Source organism: Amphiprion ocellaris, chromosome 9, assembly GCF_022539595.1.
Source record: "Amphiprion ocellaris isolate individual 3 ecotype Okinawa chromosome 9, ASM2253959v1, whole genome shotgun sequence".
Lineage (NCBI taxonomy): Eukaryota > Metazoa > Chordata > Actinopteri > Pomacentridae > Amphiprion > Amphiprion ocellaris.
In genome coordinates, this window is record NC_072774.1 from 19,922,714 (window position 1) to 19,944,171 (window position 21,458).

General features: G+C 39.6%; 2 protein-coding genes across 2 annotated transcripts in view; one reads left to right on the top strand and one right to left on the bottom strand.

Moving 5' to 3' along the window:
• Nucleotides 1-3,804: 3,804 nt before the first annotated feature.
• utp11 (UTP11 small subunit processome component) lies at nucleotides 3,805-7,593 on the bottom strand. Its single transcript, XM_023278786.3, has 8 exons — nucleotides 7,399-7,593; nucleotides 7,224-7,285; nucleotides 7,021-7,123; nucleotides 6,779-6,898; nucleotides 4,770-4,863; nucleotides 4,458-4,588; nucleotides 4,180-4,290; nucleotides 3,805-4,084 (listed from the first exon to the last, which is right to left on the bottom strand). Exons 1-8 carry the CDS (start codon nucleotides 7,456-7,458, stop codon nucleotides 4,001-4,003), a joined length of 765 nt encoding a protein of 254 aa, XP_023134554.1. The 5' UTR covers nucleotides 7,459-7,593; the 3' UTR covers nucleotides 3,805-4,000.
• Nucleotides 7,594-14,253: 6,660 nt separating this feature from the next.
• fhl3a (four and a half LIM domains 3a) overlaps nucleotides 14,254-21,458 on the top strand; it is a 28,101-nt gene continuing 20,896 nt past the window's right edge. The window contains exon 1 of the mRNA XM_055014002.1: nucleotides 14,254-14,456. The gene's annotated coding sequence lies outside the window, so the exon portion shown is untranslated. The remainder of the gene's footprint in view (nucleotides 14,457-21,458) is intronic.

Consider the following 21,458-nt stretch of genomic DNA (forward strand, 5'->3'; position numbering starts at 1 on the left):
TGGTCTGACCAATCGCTGCTCTCTGGCTCCGCCCTCTGAGAATCTTGTTGTCGTTTGTCTGCACACTTGCAGATGACCACTTCCGGTCTCAGAAAATGAAAAAACGGACCTTTTTACTGATTTTACTTTCTTGTTATTCTAAATGTAAAACGAAAATCAAAGCATTTAAAAAAAAAAAAAAAAAAATCGTATATCCCTTTTTGATCATGAAAAGGAAAACGCCTTGTATTTCAATTTTAATTTTTGTATTTTAAAACGAAAATCAAATAACCACTCGTTTTTTGTTTTTTACCAGATCCGTACACAGACCCACCACACACACCTTTGACACACTTCCACACATTAGATGAGGAGCCGCGAAAACCTGGTCGAGCCAAACTATTTTACATCTGGCGTGAAGCTCTCCAGCAAACTACAGCGTCGGATGAAGAGTTCATCCACTCGTCTGGCCCGGATTCTGCCACCAGCGCGGATGAAGCCGATCTTATCGAAGGAATTGATCATTCCAGTGACATGTAAGTCTGTATTCATGAGAAGTTGTTTGTTTTGAGTTGAAGAAAAGTAAAGAAAGTATAATATACATGGAACGCCGCCGAAAGCATTCCGCGCAAAATACGCATCATTTTTACAAGTCATGTGCTGCACACAGCTAACGTACCACGTAACTTTTTCTGTGTGCAGCATTTACAATGTTGGGAAGGAGGAGGAGGAGGAAGAGGAGAGAATGGAGGTCTCCTGCTGTCCTGGTACCCCAGCGAGATGTAGAGGGACAGACCGTCCTCCAGCCAGGAGACGCTGCAGCAGCCGCTCCACCAGCGAGCGCTCCGGGCCAGAGGCGCTCCCTACAGCTGGCTGGAAAACTGAGAAGGAACCTGACAGCTTACCTTCTCTGCCACATTTCCTGCCTGCCGAAAAGGAGGCCAGGTGTCCAGCCACCTCTGTCAGAATATGTGGACAGCCCTTCTCCATCAGACCTGTCCAAGTACTTGGACCAGGAGACCATCAAAATACTGTTTCTGATTCAACTCAGTAAAAACGATTTTCTTTTATTTTCAAATGCACTTTTTATGGTCTGACCGTGGTTTTGTACGTAAAATATGTGTGTTCATAAGTATCTGGCACACTTAGAAAATTGATTGCACTATTGTAAATAATTTGTTTTGATGTTGATGTCTCTTTGCAAATTTATTTTCGTTTTTTTTTTTTTTTACAGGTTACAAAATTGACCATATCTCAAAAAGCAAATAATGTACAGACTCCAAATAAATTTCCTGTGGTTCCAAAGGATATCGTGCAACTTTTTTTACATTTACAAATTTGAGGGATATGGCTATGCAATTTCTGTATTTTGAAATATATGTGAAAAAAACAAAAACTATTTTCATTCTTTTGTTTATTGCACTTTTAAGCAATTTTTTTGTAATAGTTAAGACATAAGTCAATACATATTATTAAAATTTGGGATATCAGGGTTATTTTGATGTAAAGCAAATAAAAATACTCCAAAAAATGGCACTACAGCATGTAAAAATGTAAAAATATGTCCTGGCGGACTTGCACAATGGTGGGTCTTAAAGGGTTAAAGTGGGGGGCTTTGTCATAAGATTTAAATGAGACCAACTAAGCCAAAGTGGACTCCCAGTGTCACTCTTGCCCTATTTTGGCCCATCCTGAGCTGTTGGCTCACCTTTGCTCTGGTCAGCAGTGTTCGGGCCAAGGCCTCTGGTCCCTCTCCTGCATCCCCTCCACCTCTCGCTATGCCTGGTGACACATCCGACTCTCTCCCTCTTCTCCTCCAGGAGAGGCTGATGGATGGAGCCTGTTTATGAAGCTGCTGCCAACACAATGATCAATCAAGCCTGGGTCACTGTGATCTGCTTCTTGGCACCAGTCCTTTGGTCAATTTCATGCTACAAGCTGAAGGAAGTGAGCACATATAAACTATGGGAGCGCTTGCCACAAGCACATAGATGACCACACAAAAGCTGACGGAGAAAGATGACACAATGAAAACCAGGGAAGTGCTGCATTATTCTAAAAATCTGAAATGTGGTGCTTCATTGTAATTACAGGGACCATAAAAATCTTGACTCAACCAGCTTTGATTGTCCACACAGGAAATTGACAGCAAGGACCAACTGCAAGGGGATCAACAGAAGAGTTGAAGAAGAGCACAATGATAACTAACAGCTAACTGTTGCTCCACTATGACATCCAGGCAAACCAGGCCTGGCACACATTTTCCTGAGATATCTAAAGAGCCAAACACCACAATCCTGTGGGAATGTGAGGAAGACATTGGAAATGACAGCCTTTGCACACCTCTTTTTTAAAAAAATTTTTTTTACAGTGTACATTTTGAGCTGTCGCAGCAAGAGAAGCACAGGTGTAAATAATAAAATGAACAACAGCTGAATATCCATTTAGCTGCTACAGTTTCTGGGTCGTGGTGCTGTGCATGCCGCCTCGCTGTCATAAGTTAATGGGATACCTGAATAAAATGAAGCAACTGTTAATGTTAATACAAACACCTGTGCTTTTTCTGCGATGACAAGTCAAAACATCCGCTGTAAAAATGCACTATCACCATATTGTAAAGTTAAATGTGAGTAGTGATTCAGTTCAAAAATAAATTTGGATGCCTGATGACAGTCCAAGGCAGCTTTTTATCAGGATAACTCCCTAAATAGGATTAAACTATCGAAACTGATATAGCTGTAACAATTTGTCTCTCAAGGGAGCCTTTTAACAGAGGTGTCATTGCATAAGCACAGCTGCAGCTAATAAAATTAATAATGGGTAATTCTGATTAAAGTGAGTTAATGAGCAAGCATCGACAATAATGTTATTGTTATCAATGCTTGCTAACTGACACCTAAATCATATTTAATTTTATTAGCTGCAGCTGTGTCTATCCTGCTGTGACACTTGAAAGGGATTTGTTAGAAGTGTGCTGCAACAAAGATGTGTCCTTCAGAGGCTCTGAAGGCTGAACCTGTGTCTTCACAGGACACAAGCCAGGTGTGATGCTTCGCTTCAAAACATGGATGACTGGCAATGCACCATTTTAATGGTAAGATTACATACATCAAACATCGGTTTTTATAATACAGCATCCAAGCTGCGAATATTTTTTACAGCCTGGTATGATTTTCATTGATTCGCATGTCAGGTGTCAATGATTTAGTGAAAATGCCTGATAAATTTGGCATGGACATTTATTATTTCCAGAGTTTACAAGGTGCTGAGGAAAACCTAAATGCAGCATTTAGTAACTCTTGGAATTCCTTGTGGATTGTAGAGGGCCTCTAAAGTTCTTTTTTCCTTTGAAATCAGAGGAATTAATTTGCTACCTCTAAGACAGCTTTGAAATGCATCACTGTCATTCCTGACAGGTTAAAAATGTAAATCAAGGGGTCCAACCCCACAGATGTCCACACACTGAATCACAGACCTGGTAGTGATTTAACTCTAAAGTCTAAACAGTGGGTCACATTTGGAAGCTCTGCGATCTATGTTCCAGTGTCTTAAGACTGCATCGGTGTTTTTCTACGTGTCATAAAGAACACTAATGCCCCCTAGTGGTGGTACAGGAGCAAGAAAATTCACCACCACATTTCTTATGGCTCCACTGACCAGAGCACACACCACATTCTTGCTTCAAATTCAGCCCGAGGCTTTTCCTGAATCATCCCCTTTTCCCATTCTCCACTTAAAAATACAACTTAAAATTCAAATTTAAAATTTAAACTACTGTTCCCAAAAGTTGTCTCCCCAAGTTATCTCCAAGAAATCACACCAAAGTGCATGTCTTCTCATATTTATTTGAAAAAAAATGCATGTCTTTGATAAATATGTACAAAACTGCAAAGTTGCAACAATGATGAGAGAAAAACAATTATCAAGTGTCTCTGTTGTGACCAGAGCTGTGCAGATCCATAGGGTAGAAGTCCAAAATTTTACAGTTACATCCCTGAAGTGATTTTTTCCCACTTCCTCCTCAACGTTTCCTCTTGGTCGCAAATTTGTAGATAGCTGCAGCATTAGGTGTTTCCTTTTTAACCTTCACTTTCTTATTTTTATCCTAGAGCATCAAGGAAACATAAAAACACTGCAATAATGACAGTCATAACAAAGCGACACCAAAATTATTTTTGTGTCTGAAGTCCACCTCCTTACCTGTAAGTCCTTGCGGGTCTGAATTTTCTGACTGATGACAAACATTTTCTTTTCTCTGTCAATCCTCTGGGAAAGGATCTTATACTGGTGCTTCCTTTGCTTGGCCAGCTTCTGCAGGTACAGCAAAAGAAAGGAAGAGGAAAAAATATCAAAGAGTTGAAATATGGATTCTGAAGATTTGAATTTTGGAGCCTAGAATGGCACAGACATTTGTCAGTAAAGATTTCAATATTGTGACTATAAAATATATGTAATTTACATTCATTACAACCACAGACCTTCATACTGCGAGGCTCTACAGCTCCTTGGATGCTCTTAGTCTCCAGGGTTTGCAGAGTTGGTCTGTTGTACACTCTATCCACCAGCTGTGGAGCCGTGTTGAGGTGGGTTGCCAGGTTAAATGACTGCACTGAGGGGACACAGTCAAAAAATTACTCAAACCGTTTAACTGCTCAGGTAATCTCAATATCCTGGAAAACCAAGATAAAAAATGACAATGTCTGAGCACAATATTCTAAAAATCTTACTTCAGAACATTTGTTTTCTGAGCACTCACTACTATGCATCATCTACCAAACATTTATATTTACCTTCCTTTTTAGAATCCACAAAAAACGTGTGGGTGTTTTTTGGTTTGCTGTCTGCATCCAGAAGATGGAGCTCTCCTTTCAGCCTCTCGATTTTCTGAAAGCAAGTTATACACAGAGGACGATCACAGAAGGCAGTAACACTGACAGCTTCGCTTTCTGTATGCACCGCCGCTACACTCTAAGTCCCTCTTTGGTCATTGATTATATCCCTCAAGAAGAATCCGAGTGTATTAAAGTTACATATTTATACTTTCCTTTACACCTTCCTGCATTAAAATGGCCTAAATGTAGTGGTGCACTGTTGCTTTCTTTAGAATGTGAATTCCTGTGAAGCCCCTATTTCTACTGTCATCCCCGCCTTAGCACTCAGACACACCAGCTCACCTACGACTCTGCTCAAGCACTATCAATGTACTCTACACTACACAATGACAAGTTGTAATAGTGTACTGAGTAATTCAAGCACACATGTTGGAACTGAAACCCAACTCTGAAGGATTATGACACAAACGGTTCCAACATGCAAGCTGATGGGATTGGTTCCTTTGGTTTGTATGAATTAAATAAAGTCTGAAACCCTGTTCTTGAGATTGTCATCAGCACATTCAAAGAAGAAATTCTCACGCAATGGCATTTATGTCTTTTATCTTATATTAAAATGCAAACAAAAAAAGAACAACATATGGATACATTCAAAAGGTAAAAAGCTCAATTTTCACCAGGGGTGGTCTTGAAACTACTGGACACATGACACAGTGCCATTTGATTCATTACTGAAGACAGCTATCTTGACCGCCACTCTTAGTTTTATTAAATGTTTTATGATTGTTCCTGGCATCTGAAAAGCTTCTGTGTCCACGTCTTTAGCTTTAAAGCCTTGCTATCGAAGCTTGAGAGACATGTAAAAACTTTAGCTGAGTTTAAAGCTAATGGCACCAGATCACATGAGAGAATGAAATAGGAAAAATAGAGGATGACTGGTTTTCACAACTACTTCTAGAAAGAGCAGCAACACAACTTTAAGTTGGAGAACCTCTGAACCCTAAAACCATCTGGTAGGTTTGAAAGTTATCTTTAGAAAGCTTTTTTTGGCAAATGTAAAAACTCTTGATTTAATGCAAGCCTAAAATTATTTAATCAAAATTACTTTATTTCACACATCTCAATTATAAATCATATGCACTTATCAGATTATGTAAAAAAATAAAAATAAAAAAATATTCTGTGTTCCTCAGTACAACCAAAAACCCAACAATGAGTAAAATGACAAAGATTCAGGGATTATTTGACTGAACTGCAGGCTGACACAGATCAGGTGGGCGACAAATACAGGAACACATTCAAAATGTAAGTAGCAAACTATCTGTATGATTTAGACGAATCATTTTTTTTCAGAAGTGATAACACCTGGGAGCACTTGGATCTACAATCTTTCCGTTTTGACTTTAGTTTTTTTCCCCAACATTTAAAAAACAAACAAGAAAGCCACTCAGAGAGCGCAGTACTCCGCTAAGGCTGCTCAGTCTTTGTATCATTTCCGACGGATGAAATCTTTAATAAAAAATGACCTTGCACTGAGCACAGGCGTGTGTTATGCATGTGCACTTTATGTATGGATACCACATCGCATGACCTAAATGTGTAGCGGGTGGCGGGAATTAATGGGACTCAAAAACACCCCCACAATTTAATCAATTGTTCCTTCTGTCATTTCTGACGGATAAGTCTTAATCAGTCCTCAGCAGTCAATTTGTAGTAGGATCGCAATCATGTGATCGTAGTGTTCACTCGTTGTCATAGCTACAGTGACGCTGCGATGTTATCTCGCAATGATACAGAAATCATTAACAAATCCGTGGATCCAGACTATAAGCCGCATCACTGCCAAAATCTAATCTGAGGTGGTCCTTGTGTCATTTCTGACCTTCCCTGAAAATTTCATCCAAATTAGAAATGTCAGTTTTTTCCCTGTATACAACATTGACTGATTATGGAGAAACTAAACATACCTTAGCTTCTGCAACCCTTTTCATCTCTACATATTTGACATCCTGTGTCCTCATCACTTTCTTCTGCTCCTCGGTTACCTCCACCTCTTCATTCTGTTTCTTCATCACGTGAACTCCATCCTGTCGACATAACAACATTACAAAATAAGGCAGACAGGTGAGATGCTAAAACCATGTGTCTCAATCTGTAAAGTGAGGTGATGTTTCTCTGGTAGTGATGCTGATAATGATGTGGATCTTACCTGCAGTTGAGAGTTGATCATCTTATAGTAAAACTCATCTGGGTTCTTCTCCAGAGCTTTCTTTCGGAGAGCAGCAAGCGTGTTTTGTTTCTTGTGATAGTCACTATATAATAACAGACGCATATTCATCAGATACGTTTGGCAATGGTTGTTTTATTACCATTTAAAAAAAAAGACTATCCCTTTAACTTGTATTAACTTACTCTGCTCGGAGTTTGTAGTCTTTCTTCTTCTCCAGTAATCCCAAATGTTTTCTGAAGCCAGGCTGTTGGAATAAAACGACACAGATACGAGACGACACATATAAGTTTGGTAGCTACCACTGTTTGGCCAGCTAGTTAGCCTACATGCTAGCTAACGAACCAGTGAAATGCTCACCTGAGATCTTTCATGGTGGTTTTTCTGTCGGGATTTCAGCGCTTTCCTGAACGAGGACATTGTAGAAAACTGTCTCCGGGAGCAATATTGCCTAAATATAATTAAAAGAGCTGCTATAGCATACACAGACACTGCAGCCTCCCTGTAGTTTGCTTCAGTTCTGCTGCTTCCCTGGAGCTGAACACGTGGGTTCCTGCCTGCTTCCGAGCGGATCGAATTTCATTTCTCTGCCGCAGATTCGCAACTGAGCTTAGTTTTTTTTAAACAGAAGTTACAAATAATGAGCCTAATGGATATTTTACAAATACAAAATATTGTACAATTTTTTATTCATTGTTTAAATAAAAAATGAAGCATCGTAAATTCATTTTCGATAAATTGAAATGTTTTGGATGAAGCCTCAATGTAGTCGTACGGTCTAACACTAGGGGGCACTGTTGTATAGATGTATATTTTATAATGTGTCTTTATGGGAGTTTGTGTCCTTTGGCTGACATAGTAGTAGTGTTATACAAAGGTGGTATAAGCATAGCAGTTAAGTACAGTTTGAGGCACTTAAACTTTATTTGATTATTTCCATTTGACACTGTTTTATTGTTCCATTACCCTGCAATGCCAATGGCAAATGTACTAAACATACATTTTTTGATAGTTTAATATTTTCTAATCAAAGCATGTTGCCAGTTTAGAATATATAAAGCATCTTTACAGACTAAGCTAATCTTTATGATACAAATTGGCTAAAATTGGTAGCATGCTTACCAGCTACAACCCTAAAATTATTATTTTGTGTTTATGCATTAGTCCTGTTCATGTAATACTGGAATCTGTAATTGTTTAATATTTACAAAGGCCCTTCTTGTGAAATAATACTTTAAGCATTTGTATTTTTCCAGTAATAGCCCTGCATGTGTGAGTGCAGAAGATTCAGATGTAAGGGAGTATTTTTAGTGTTGCATTGCTCTTAATGAGAAAGAATCCAAATACTAATTTCTTCACTGGTAATATAATAATGAGAAATGAGTGCACAGATGGAAATACAATAAATTTAAAACAACTTAATCAGCCAATATCCTTAATAATGTGTTTTTTTTTTTAGATAATAATGTAAGTTCAAGGCCCCGTAATACTTATTTTGGCCTTAAAAATTCAGCACTACAAATGTTGCATGATAAGGGTTACTGGCAAAGGGAAAGGGGATTAATCACATTTGTCAAACTAGGAGTCCAGTGCAATTGGTGCCTGACATTCTCAAGCCATATGTAAGTCAGGCTTGGCGTAAAACAAGTGAGGATCATAGCACTGCTGATTTAATATCTTCTGGCTGCACTGTGTAATACACCAAGCTGTTTTGGTCATGATAATAAGGGCCAACATTTGCCAGAGCACACAGTTTATACTAATCACTAACAAGTTCATGTTTTTCCAACATGAACATTTACTACACGTTTCCTTTGGGGTTCCAAACCTCTATTTAGATTTATGTCCAAATCAACAGCCCTAAAAGAGATTATGCAGAAACTGTAATATTTCTTTAAAAAAAATTACACACACTCACACAGGAAACAAACTGCCACCATTTGATTTAAACGCAAACATTATGCTGTGTGTCCTACAGGTAGAACTAACAGATGATTCTAGCTCACATGCAGAGAACTTTAATATAGACATAAAGCTCTTCTGGACTGTTTTTCTCTCCGTTTTGAGAGAAAAAATGTGCAGCAGGAACTCAGAAGATGAGGGGGTGACCACTCCTCCCTGGAAGAAAAGGATCTCCACTTCCTGACATGATATTTTGGGGAGAAGAGAGACAAAGACAAAGCCACAGCGGCACCAGTCTCCTAATCTCACCCAGACTTCCATCTCTTTGTGGATGTGAGAAGCCAGTAAGACAGAGAGTGATATTCCACTAAACAGCCATTTTTTCCCCCCATGCAGCTCACTATCCCCCCACCGACCACAAGGAACTTGTTTTATATGTGTGAGATTTGCCCGGCATGCAGAATGTTTTGCGGGTGATGAGACCTATGAATGGGATCAGTGTTTCCACATTATGTGACAGGCTTGTTTATCAGTCTGATGGCTAATGACCCTGATTCCTGTGAAAGTTTCAGCCCAAGGCCTGACTGATCCACTCACCCACTAACATATGTTTAACGAGGCAAACACAGACGGCAGCCAGGATTTACGGGTTAAATGTCTGCGTTCTGACTTACTGGGCTCCGTGCTGTTTAATTCATGTGAGTATTTATCATTACAAGTGAAATGCCTGGTGAGCCACGGCGGGGGTAAATACTACTTTGGAAATCAGGGGCTTGTAACAAGCTAATGCAAGAACAGAAGCACAAATGCTTGTGGGTTTGTTCAGGGTCAGCAATGGAGGAATGCCCTTGTGGGGCAGATGCAGAGCCATTCGGTTTTCTAATATGACCCTGTAAAAATAACACTGCTGACATACTGCTGCACTTGGGCTGAGCTCAGGACTTTGGTATGTCTGCCCTGACCATGGTTGGTCCTCATCTGCAGCGAGCTGCCTGGCCAGCCCAGTCGAAAAATGCATGAACCAGAAGTTCCTCCTGTGAGATTATTTAGTTGTATTTCCTTAAATTCAGAAATCTGGGTGTTAAATATGTCGTTAAAGATTGAGCCTTTTACTCTACTCTACTACTTTATACTGACGTTACGCTTTCAGAGAGAAATAATGTACTTTTTACTCACCTATATTTATTTGACAGCTACAGCCACAAAATAATTACTTTCAAGATTAAGAATTTCCTGAAAGAAATAATATAATCTTCTAAAACACAATGCATTTGAACATTTTCTCCAGGGTTTTCCAGCCATTTTGGCTTGTGACTTCACACGCAGTGTCTTGCTTGTACAGATTTCTGATGTGTCTGATGTTAGCCATCTCGCCAAGAAGGTTTTCCTCCTAATCCCTGAGCTGCTTTAATTTTTATCACTAAGCAGGCAAAGTGATTGCACAAAAAAACTCAAGATTAGGAAACTAAAAACAAAGTTGTGAAGCAGAAACTTGTGTTTTTGTCCTTCCTCCTTCATTAATCACCTCATGACCCCCAGATTGGGAACCACTGGACCAAACCAAGTGCAGTTAAAATTAGCTTCACCACAACCTGCTACAACCGTAAAGTGATGCTTATGTATTGACAAATCAGTACTGACAGTCTAATAACTATATTCGCCATTAGGTTTTGAATGCAGAGCCGTTCCTGTGTATTACAGTGTTGTTACACTCTGCTCCTTGATGTTCGATCCCCAACAGACAACAGTATAGGTGCAATCCTGGGTGGGATTCTCACCGTAGTCCCATAACCACAAACTCTTGTAAAACAAAATTGTCTACAATTAAGTGCTTATTCTCTCTGCTTGAGTTTTGAGAGTATATATTGTACCACGACTGGTTTTACACTCAAAATAATCACAGCAGCAAAGTGCAAAGGAGCAGACGGGTTTTTAGATGTTGCAGTAGTACACTTGAAGTGCTCTGTATATTAAAAAAGCTATAATTGCTGATATCTAAAGCTTCTTTAAATTGACGGTGTTTTGATGGATTGCTGTGAGCTTATCTTTGAAAACCAGCACATTACTCCACATGTCCTTGCATCTAAAGTTACAAACACATCCTAAATGTATTTTTAGTGTCTTTACACCCTTTGACTGTGTGAGGTTTTGTGTATCACACCACCATAAATAACGTTTTCGTTACATTGTGGCACGATACCACAATTTCCAGTTGCTATTATGTATGTGTTGAAAGCAGACACAAGCCAATGTTTCAAGCCATATCTACATATTACTTAAGTGGGACATTTAACAACTTAATTGCCCCATTAGTCTGGTGCTCGGGGTCATGATGCTCATTAGAGGTACTTTTACTCAACGCACATATCCAAGGGGAGTTTGAGGTTGACAGTGTAGCATTTAAATTTCATTTAGCAGAGCAAGACAGTCACCTGTGATGTTATGATGTCTGTTCACATCCTGCTGAAAAAAGGTAAAATATGTCCAAAGTTGTATTGTCTTCCTCCCCCTGGTTGAAAAACAGCTTAAAAAAAGTTGAGTTTTTGTTACCCTTTACATACCCTGTTCTGACACTTGTTGTCTTTGTTGTATATGTTTTCTTCAGTTAACTACTATTAACCAATCACAGCCAGTCTTTCAAAACTAAAACGGAGAAATGGTTCATGTATAAGGTAAGGAGAGCTACCCTTGACCTTTTTACAAGAACGACTGAAGACTGAAAAACTGAAGGAGTCGTCAGGCCGTTTCCGCCATGATGAATTGACAGGCAGATATCCTCTAATTTGTTGCACACAGTCTGACAGGACCACGCCTCGGAGTGTAAAATTAGAATTTATAATTAGGGGGTTGTGGAGAATTGAGGGGTCAGACCAGTACAGATCACACTCTGTTAGTTGTAACAGAACCATGAAAAACGAGAGGCACATGTTGGGGCAATTATGTATTCAATGAGATACTTATGTATAGTATTTTGTACCCTCTTTTGCATTTAAAGAAACAAACATACAAAAAAATCACATTAATCTAATTAGCAAAAATGTACTTAGTAGTGTTTAATGCTTTTAATTTTTAGCATGCCCTGTGTGCTTTCCAGAATTTACACAGATATTGAATGTAAAGTTTCAGGCACAAAGCAAAAGGTTTAATCCAATCATAGCAATGTAGTGGAAAAGGGCTGTTAGTTTAGAGAGAAATACCATTTTTCATGAAGTACTTAAACAGCGACTTTTTGTCATTTGTAATACTTTGTAGCACTGACATCTTTAAAAAGTCTTATATGAGTGATTTCATTCAGTGATTTGAGTTGTATTACTGTTCTTTTCTATGTGTGTTTGATGGATCGCCATACAGCTGTTTCCCAGAAGCAACTCACTGATATATGCATTCAGGATCTTGTTTGTCATACAGACATGAGAGTTGTGACCTTCTTGTCTAAGTCTGCATTAAAACAGACAAATTTATTACCCGAACTATCGATTTATTGATTTAAATAGCTAACTGATTATCAGTGTTCCCACTGCCAATATAGTTGCAGATGGACACTTTTTTCTTGTTAAATTAGCCATTCATTTTGAGTTTCAGTATAGTTGTAAGGTGTCAGTTTGCTCCAATGTGCTTGTCAGATACTTGACCAGTATCTGAAACTTCCTCACTGACACTTTACCGAAACAGTCAATCTGATATTCACATTCCCACTTCATGCCAAGAATTATCCATGTAGCTTTAAATTCTCCCTAAAGCTCTGTTTTTTTGTTTACACAACAATTTCTTTAGTACAGATGTGTACGTATGAGTGTAACGTTATGAAGGTCTCCCAGGGGAAAGTGCCTGAAAAATCCCATCCACATTTTATCAACAATGATTACACCTCATCCTCCTCTCTGAGCACTTTTGGTCGGCCTTGATTGTAGCCTTTCTCAAATAGAAGCATAAAATAGTGCACTGCAATAGACATTAAAACCTTTTTCACAAAAGTTATGTGAAAAAAATGTGAAAAGATTCGTGATTCAGATAATGAATGAACCTGAAATGAAATTCTTATAACAGTTAGGAATAGTTTGTTTCAAGCTTCAACCTACTAGTCATATTGGTCTTGTAGATAATTATTATTGTTGCTATTGTTATTATTATTATTGTTATTACTATTTATTTTATGTAAGACAAGGATTTCCTCATAAAGAACAACAAAACAGAACTTCGTCATTTCCAGTCAGTGACCACAGTCTTGGTTAGCACTTACAAAGCTTCTTATTGACCAAACTCCAATCATATGCTGTTTGAACTGCAGCAGATAAGGCTGAAAACACCAACCACAGAAAGTGCATGGTGGCAAGCTGGATATCACTCCTTAATATCACCAGAGGCACAGGAACAAATGCTGCCTATCTCACAGGGTGGTGCTTCTGTCAACAGTATTGTGTTTTAATGCGACAGGCATTTACTGATTAACAGCAGTGACTTACACCGTCCTAACACCTGGTGATTTCATCAGATGTTCAGAAGGCTTAAGCTTTTACATATGACAAACCGCTGAATCCAGGGAAACCGTCACTCCCACTTGTTGAGTCACGGCAAAAAATGAAACCTGAGGACTGAGAAGGGACCTGCACTGTAAAATGGAGAAGTGTAATGTAACAGCTGGGTTGGTCTTTAGCCTGTTGGGTAATGTCAGAGCATTTCAACAAATGTCACTTAAAGATCAAGTGATGTTTTGTCATGTTTTTTGAGCAAGCCTACTTGCTGTTGTCCACTTTCACTAATTTATCTGAACATTAGCAATGTTTCAGCCAAATAAGCGCTGAGTCTGAAACAGCATTTAGACTAAAGGACATATAAACTCTAAGTTATTACTCAAAATTATTTTATGGCTAATAAGACCAAGTTGACTCACCACATGTATTAATTGTACGTATTTTATACAAAGATTGCAAGTATTTGTGGTTGTCTGGTAATTTTCTTTATGTCTATCTCTGTTGATTCATTGATTAGTTGATTGATTGATCGAAAAAAGTAATTTAAGAGCTGCAAAGTACTAATCAGCCAACACTCCCTTGTACAGAAAACTTGATAAATGCAAGTTCAGCATGTTCAAGCAGACTGATGCGACTGAGCTACATAATTCTGTTGAAAGTGAGAGAAAATAAACCGCATTATAGACAAAGGGCCCTGCTGGGATCTACCCTGCACTGCCTGGACTTCTCTCTGGGCTCGTTTGAAGTCGCTGGATCGAGGGAGGGAGGGAGGGAGGGAGGAATGTTTTTTGGGGGGGCGGGATCTTGTGACTCACCAGCAACTTCCTCAGTAGTAGGACAAAAGTAGCCGGCAAGCTGCATCCCTCTTCGCCGCAGAGGTTTGACTACAGTCAGAAGAAACACACACAAAAAAAGTTTTACAGCTGACGATCCTGAGCCGTCGGAGGAGCGATCTCCGATCTGATCCTGATCTGACAGAGAGAAGGAGGCGGGTTACCACTGTCAAGTTGCAAAGGTGCTTCCAGACTTCAGACATTACTCCTGGTAGGACTCCACTTTTTTTTTTCTTGTCACGTTTCACAGTGTTAACCTCTCACAGGGCCTCAGAGGAAGTTTACAAAACAATGAAAACTCCCCTGAAAAGTCAAAATTGATTAGGAAAATGTTTTATGTTATGAGAATATAGGCTTGCTATTTAATCATAGTCATAATAGTGGCTGTGGATGATGTATTCACCTGAAAATGAATGTCAGAAATAATCAATGAACTCAAAATTCTAATAAGTTAAGATGTTTGATTACGTCTTATATCTACAAATAATAGAAATCATTGTCTTAAAAAAAAATTTAACCACCCATATCATTTTGAGGTGTCATTATTTTAATGGTTGCTTTCAGTAGTGGTGAAAGGGGTTGCACACTTCTCATGATCTTTAAATCTATAATGTAACACCTTAAGATCACATTTGCAGTGTGCGTTTTATGTAGTGTTATCTGTCCAGTAAAAATCGGTGTGTGTTAAGATTACAGCAGGCGTGGGCTTGACATCATGACAAGTGTTGATACTCCTCTCCTCAGTTAAACACGCTGCCTGGGGAAAAGCCTGCAAAGACAAACACTGAGACAAGTGAGGGGGTCTGGACATTTTCTGTCTGTCGATGTGCTTTTCTGATTTCTTTGCCTTTTTCTTCATTCTCTGCCGCTCAGATCAGTGTCTCTCCTGCACTTATGTCCCTGTGCAGTATACTGTATATATACAGATGCAATTGAGGCAAAAACACTAATAAACAGGTCCACCTCAGTGCAGGAACAGACTGTATTAGCTTGTATGACCCACTGAACTGTGTGGAGGAAGGATTAAGGAACAACTGTTGTGTCACAGAAGCTCCCAGCTGAGCAACGTGTGAATGCCTCAGAGAGCAATGTCCCTCAGGCTAAACTTGTCTTTTCTTCAGCAGGCAGGAGGAAGTGGGATATGCTAGTGTGCGTCTGGGATGGGTGTGCAAAGCTGCGGCTCCTGGGTTTGTTTTGGGCGTACCTCATCACATCACAGCCCAGAGTAGTACTGTCATCCCCGTGACGATATGTTTGACGTTTCACCTGTTGCATCGGTGGGAAAGTAAAGCAGCCTGACGTGAGATATAGTTTGACAACAAGGATAAAAGATAGATGTATTGGGTTTTTTTCTTTTTTCTTTCCTTTTTTTAAAAAAAAAATCCATGTCTACATTTAACACACAGAATAGTAACATCTTTTATCTCGGCTCCAGCTGATATAACTTTCAGCGACATCTGACGTGGAATTTAGATGGACAAGCAGACTAGATACAGTGTATTTGGGAAGTGTTAAGAATAGGAAATTCTTTTGCACTTTGTACGGATAATACATTTACTGTCATCTTAGAATCTGAAGTGGGACACTTTTATTCTGACAAACTGAGTTAAGTGTAGTTCCACTGAGTCAGGAAGGATATTCAGTAAATTTCAGTGATTTTAATGGACCTTCGACTTACAGACACTTGATCAGGTTTGGTTTAAAGTGAAAGGGTCACACATTTAAGCATTTTTTCAACCATTAAATCTGAATTAACTGAGTTCATGATCACTTGGCGACAGCAGAAACAAACTGTAAACCACATCTGTGCACAACATTTGCTTATCATCAGCATATAATTTGAATGGTTAGACAGCTGCATGTTTTACACATCCAGTAGGTAGGAAGCAACCAAGCTCTTGATTTGGAGTCATGTTGCAGGCCACCCAGTGAATGTAGCTGCAATATTCACTTTTGTTTTAGCTCAGTTTTGCTCTCTGCTCGCTTTTGATTGAAAAACATCTGTTACTCTAACTTGTTTATTGTTTATTCAGTCCTTACACATTGTGTGTTCTTAGTATATCAGTGCTTGTTTTGCTAAAAACATCTCCATGCAGGTGAGACTGAAGAGGTCCAACAAATGGAATACAGTTATGGATCAGACCAAAACGATGAACTGAAGTATGTTTACGTGCTCCATGGCTAAGGGAACCTGTGGAGTTGGCTGCTAATTCTCTGTGGGCTCATCTCAATGAGCAAACCCTTTCATGTACATGCAATCACTTGATCCATTGTTAAATGGCAAAGATTTGATTTAGAATGAAAGTTTGACCCAAAAATGTAATTATTTAAGTCCCTTAGCCATTTAACAAATCTTCTGTGTAGTAGTCGTAGCCGAAATCTTGAATAATCTATGATTGAACTTGAAGATAACAAGTTAACAAATCACTACAGTAAAATTCACTACAGCGCTTCTCTTTTCTGTTTGACACTGCAGAATTTACACCTTAAAGGGATCTGGCCTGTGAGAAATTATGCTGTGCTTCCACCACTGACAGGTTATTTTTACAGAAACTCTTGGTCAGAGTAACAAACAGAAATAATGCCCTAGCAGCCAAAAGCCAGTCATTCTGTCCCATTTAACATCTGGGAAGTTTGCCTTGACGGAGCCCACGGGCTGTATAATGTATTTGTTTGCTTTTTTCCCTCTTCCCCTCTCTCTCTCTGTTTCATTGACCATGGTCACATTCTTCGGAGGTCTCTATGTTTTCCAAAGGTTAGGTTGGCGGTTGGACCCCAGCCAGCTTTAAACTGCAGTGGAACTGCAACTAAATGACTCGGACTGGTTGTGGCTGGTTTTATGTGCTGGCACTATTTGAAACCGGGCCAATGATAATGATGGAGGAATCAGCGGTCAAGTGTTTGCAGGTGGTTTGGGAGCAGAATTTAGATTTGCATTGAAGTAGTTTTCTTTTTGACATTATGCAGCTGTCCGTCAGTCTGTGGTGTGACAGAGGGCACTGGGCATAGTTTGTATTTTTGTAATTTCTTTATGCCACATCGTTTCAAAGGGTGCAGTTTGAGAAATCTGAGAATGTGATACTGCTTAGTTAAGACGGTTAAGCTTGTTAACACATGCATTTTCAGATCTTCAAATATATAATGGTGTCTTCGTAATTAACTGCTCAAATAGTCGTTTTTTGCTGTTTTGTCTTTGCATGCTCCTGTTGTCTATTTTTTTGATGACTTTCTGATGGGTTGAACGCTCCAGTGCTGCTGTTAGAGTGTTTTCAAACTCTTATCTGGGTAATTCAAATCACAATTTTAAAAATGCAACCCAATCCAGCTTTTAGTTGTTTCGACTGCTGAAAAAAAGCATCCCACCTGTGTTAAACACAAGACCAAATAAGGAAAATTGAAACCCTTTCTGCTTCAGTGTTAACAGAACCTGTCTAGCCCATCTTTATGTGTGTCTGTGAATGAAATATGCAGAAAAAACTTTAAAATTTATTTGGTCTAGACTACATATATGTATTTATAATTTAGATATACATGTTTATATTTTCTTTTTGGTCTGAATGTGTGTCTTTCCCACTGGTAGTCAGCTTCCTCCTCAATAGGATGTGGGGGCGCGTGGCTGGCAGCAGGAGTGTGTCTGCATTCCCTGAAAGGGGGGAAGTGACCTCAGGTTTCCTGTGTAGGGATGGCCAGGTGCTGTGGTGTTATTGTGAGGGTCGCAAAACTTCCTCCATGGATGCTTTGTTGGTAAACGTCTGAAACTTGATCCTTTGAGCCAGGGCCCCTGTGGGAGGTAATATGCCCCCCTCACGATCCAGTCATCTCGCCTCACGTGCTTTCCCTCTCTTCTTTCTCAGCACTCTCCGCCACAGCGTTTACTCTATGTGAGATTTTATGTAAAGAGAACATAAAGTTTATATGGGCAGCTAAGGAGTGTGAAAGGTAACTGACTCTGTGCTAATGGGGTAATTATGTTCCTTGAGGGATACAATTACAGGTCTATACCTAGCATTTACCTGCTGCTCTCAAAGGAAATTATGTTTTCAGAGGAAATACCAAATTGTAAGCTCAGAATTGCAGATGCCTCATAACTACACACCTACTTGTTTAATACAAACTAATTATATGCCATGAAAGAATGAGGCTATATTTTGCCTCACTCCTCCTTTCACCTGATTGACTCCATTTTTCTGCAGCTGTCTGTTATATTTATTACGCACTGAATTAATGGAACCTGTTTCTACCTTATCAGTGTTTCCTCTGTACTGTCTCACATAAAACAGATGTTGTTTGGGTGCAGGGATCTTTTCGATTCACTGCTGCATCATCACACTTCGTCTTGCGTTACAGAAATGTGTGAGTCAGCCGTGACTGTTTCCCTGCACCCTCGCCTAAAGGGAGGAAGGTAGTGTCATGCAACAGAAGTGTATGGCACGTACAAATTCACAGGATTTGAGGGAAAGAATGCAACGATTACTAAGTCCTCTATAACGTGCCTAACCTGCACAGGTCTGTTCGTGGGAACAGGAACTCCTTCACCTCTGTTGCAGGATAAATAAACCTCTGCCAAAATGTGTACGCAGTTGCATAATGTCATAGTTTGCTCAATATACTGGCACCATAAAAGTTGTTCCCTTGGCAAAACAGTGCATGTCTATACAGGGAATAAATGTTGCAAGTCACATGGAGGAGCAGGGAGAAGGAAGGACTGAGAGAGACACACACAAATTTAAAGTCTGTAGACAAATTGCAGTGGTTTTATACAACTGGTAATGCAATGTGCATTATAAATTCATATAACTAATGGTTATGTTGGGATGTGGCTAAATCATAGGATAGCCTTTGGTAATGGAGGCACTTGAGGAGAAGAATGTGGAGTGAGGAGAACTTCTCCAGAACACACGGTAATAAGATGTTATTCTACCCTGATATGTCTCTGCTAAGACAGATGACAAAATAAAGAGCCAAGGATTACACTTCATACTGTAACACCACATCTTTATGTCTGGGATAAGAGAGAGATCTTCTGGATAATATTTTATTGATGGGTCCACTAACCATTATGATGATTACCATGGCTTCTGTCAGAGAAGGATCACCATTAAAATGCTGTTTTCATACTTATTGTAAGCGTAGTAAAGAATTCAACAACAAATCATTGAGGCTGGCTGACACCCCAACCCACTAGGGTTTCTTTAAGTTGGGACATGTTATAAAAAATAGCTACAGTATGAGTAAGTGTACAATCATTTAAACAGCAAGCATCAGCCCACGTAGAACCGACAGAGTGGTTTTGTTTTTTGTGGAAGCAACAATGTCGTCATCCTTCCCATTGAATGTTCTTGTACACTAGCTTAATTGGGCAATAATCTGAAAGCATGTGGCCAGCAGTTCTTAACCACACAGTGATACACAGCAGGCATCAAACAAGGGCACAATGCCTGAAGCTCAAAATGCCACCTTTCAAAACACTGTAAGCCCTAGAGAGAGTGTGCTGTTAACAAAGTATTTCTCTCCAACAACTTGCTAGCAGGACTTCTCAAAACAGATGTCTTGGAGAGGTAATTAAACCTTGGCTCTGTGTACGTGCAATGTTTGCTTCACCACGCTACTACCGCATTTCCACCTTCATCCCCTGCTGCTGTGGCAGTTGTGTCTTTATATGGCTCGTAACTTCAGTTTGCCACAATGCCAACTGCATTGGTGTTGATTGCTTTCCAAATATTTAATAGGATTGGTTCCCACATTTGCTAGGAATGAACCCAGGCTGTGATATCACAGCAAAGTGCAATCAAGACAGCTTGGGTGTAGGCAAAGCACTGGTGTTTAGCACGTGCACTTTTTTTTATTTGAATGTGCACAAATGTTCTCTGTGTTGTTGCACAACTTTCTTTCAGGAATGAACTACATGGATCTGACATGTTGGAGTGCATGAAAAGCTGTTACTTGTTCAGATTAGAAGTGTATTTTCTTGTCTCCGATAAATACAGCGCTGTTTATTTAGAGTGCAGCTGTGAGACAGAGCATTCCCCTCGCTAAAAGTAAACACTGTAAAAATGCCTGCTCTGCATGATGAAACTAGCAAGTGATCAAGAATGTGACTCCTTACCGAGAATGTCTTGCACCATCTCTCTCCATCATCGTTCTTTTATGTCTTTTTCTCACTAGTATTTACTGGCATGCATGCATGCTTACATTGTTTCAGCCTCTCACTTTTGTTTCTATGGCTCCGTTGGAGAGACAATTGTAGAGTCTTCACAGGCGACAGGCTGAGACAAGCCAGACTTGCTACATATGCTGAGGTGTGGATTTATGTCAGTGACTAAACTGAAATGTATATGACAATTTTAAAAATACACAAGGAAGAATGTGCTTGGCACTGCTTAGGCACACTTTGGCATTGATTTGTAAAGCTGCCAAAGTGCAGTGATTAGAAGTAGGATGTAGGCAGGCGGTCTCTTGGCCTCCTTTGCCTTCCTGTCTTCTGTCACCTTCATGGGATACTGACCGGCCTCCATGTAGTGCCTTGGAGGAGCCATAAATGGCAGAAAGTGGCCTTCACGTGGCTATAAAAGGATGTCAGCTCCTTCAATGAGAAGAGGACAGTGATGTACGACAGGGACAAGTAAGAGAGAACTAAGGAGGAATATTGTGGCTTCTTAAGTTGAAGCTGAAGAGAAAGGATAAGATGGAGAGGAGTGGCCCGAGCACATTATTATGGTTTACAGGCACATCACTCAATGAGCTGTCACAGGAAGGTGTAATCGAAGACAAATGCAAGTCCCTGCTGTGTATAGTTTACTCCGTGTGCCACCTTTCCATCTTGAAAAAGTTCTATAAATTTACAGAAAATTCAACTATTTACTGTTATCACAATACATGTACACAAGCCAAAAAACATGCTGTGACTCCCCCCACGCATCTGACATCATCTTTCATTCACCTTGTGCAATAAAAATCCTTAAAAGTGGTGAAGTGAGATCATTACAGTGAAGTACTGCTTTGTTTGACAGTGTGTTCACAACCAGCAGATCGTATTGGGCTCAGGATGTTTGTAGTGATCGGACATAACTCAGTCCAGAGGGCCATCATTTACATTTAACACAGTTACGAAATGACTCACAGACCTCCTGCACCAGAGAATTCTGTTGGTGTTGTTGTGCTTTGACTGGTATTTAGCATAATCATCTGGTGCTGGAAGACCCTCTAGATACAA

Excerpts from the sequence above, each read along its gene's own strand:
- utp11 (XM_023278786.3), bottom strand. The coding sequence starts at position 7,458 with ATGTCCTCGTTCAGGAAAGCGCTGAAATCCCGACAGAAAAACCACCAT. Across the intron at positions 7,286-7,398 it reads ACCACCATGAAAGATCTCAG|CCTGGCTTCAGAAAACATTT; the intron begins GTGAGCATTTCA and ends TTATTCCAACAG. Across the intron at positions 7,124-7,223 it reads GACTACAAACTCCGAGCAGA|TGACTATCACAAGAAACAAA; the intron begins GTAAGTTAATAC and ends GTTATTATATAG.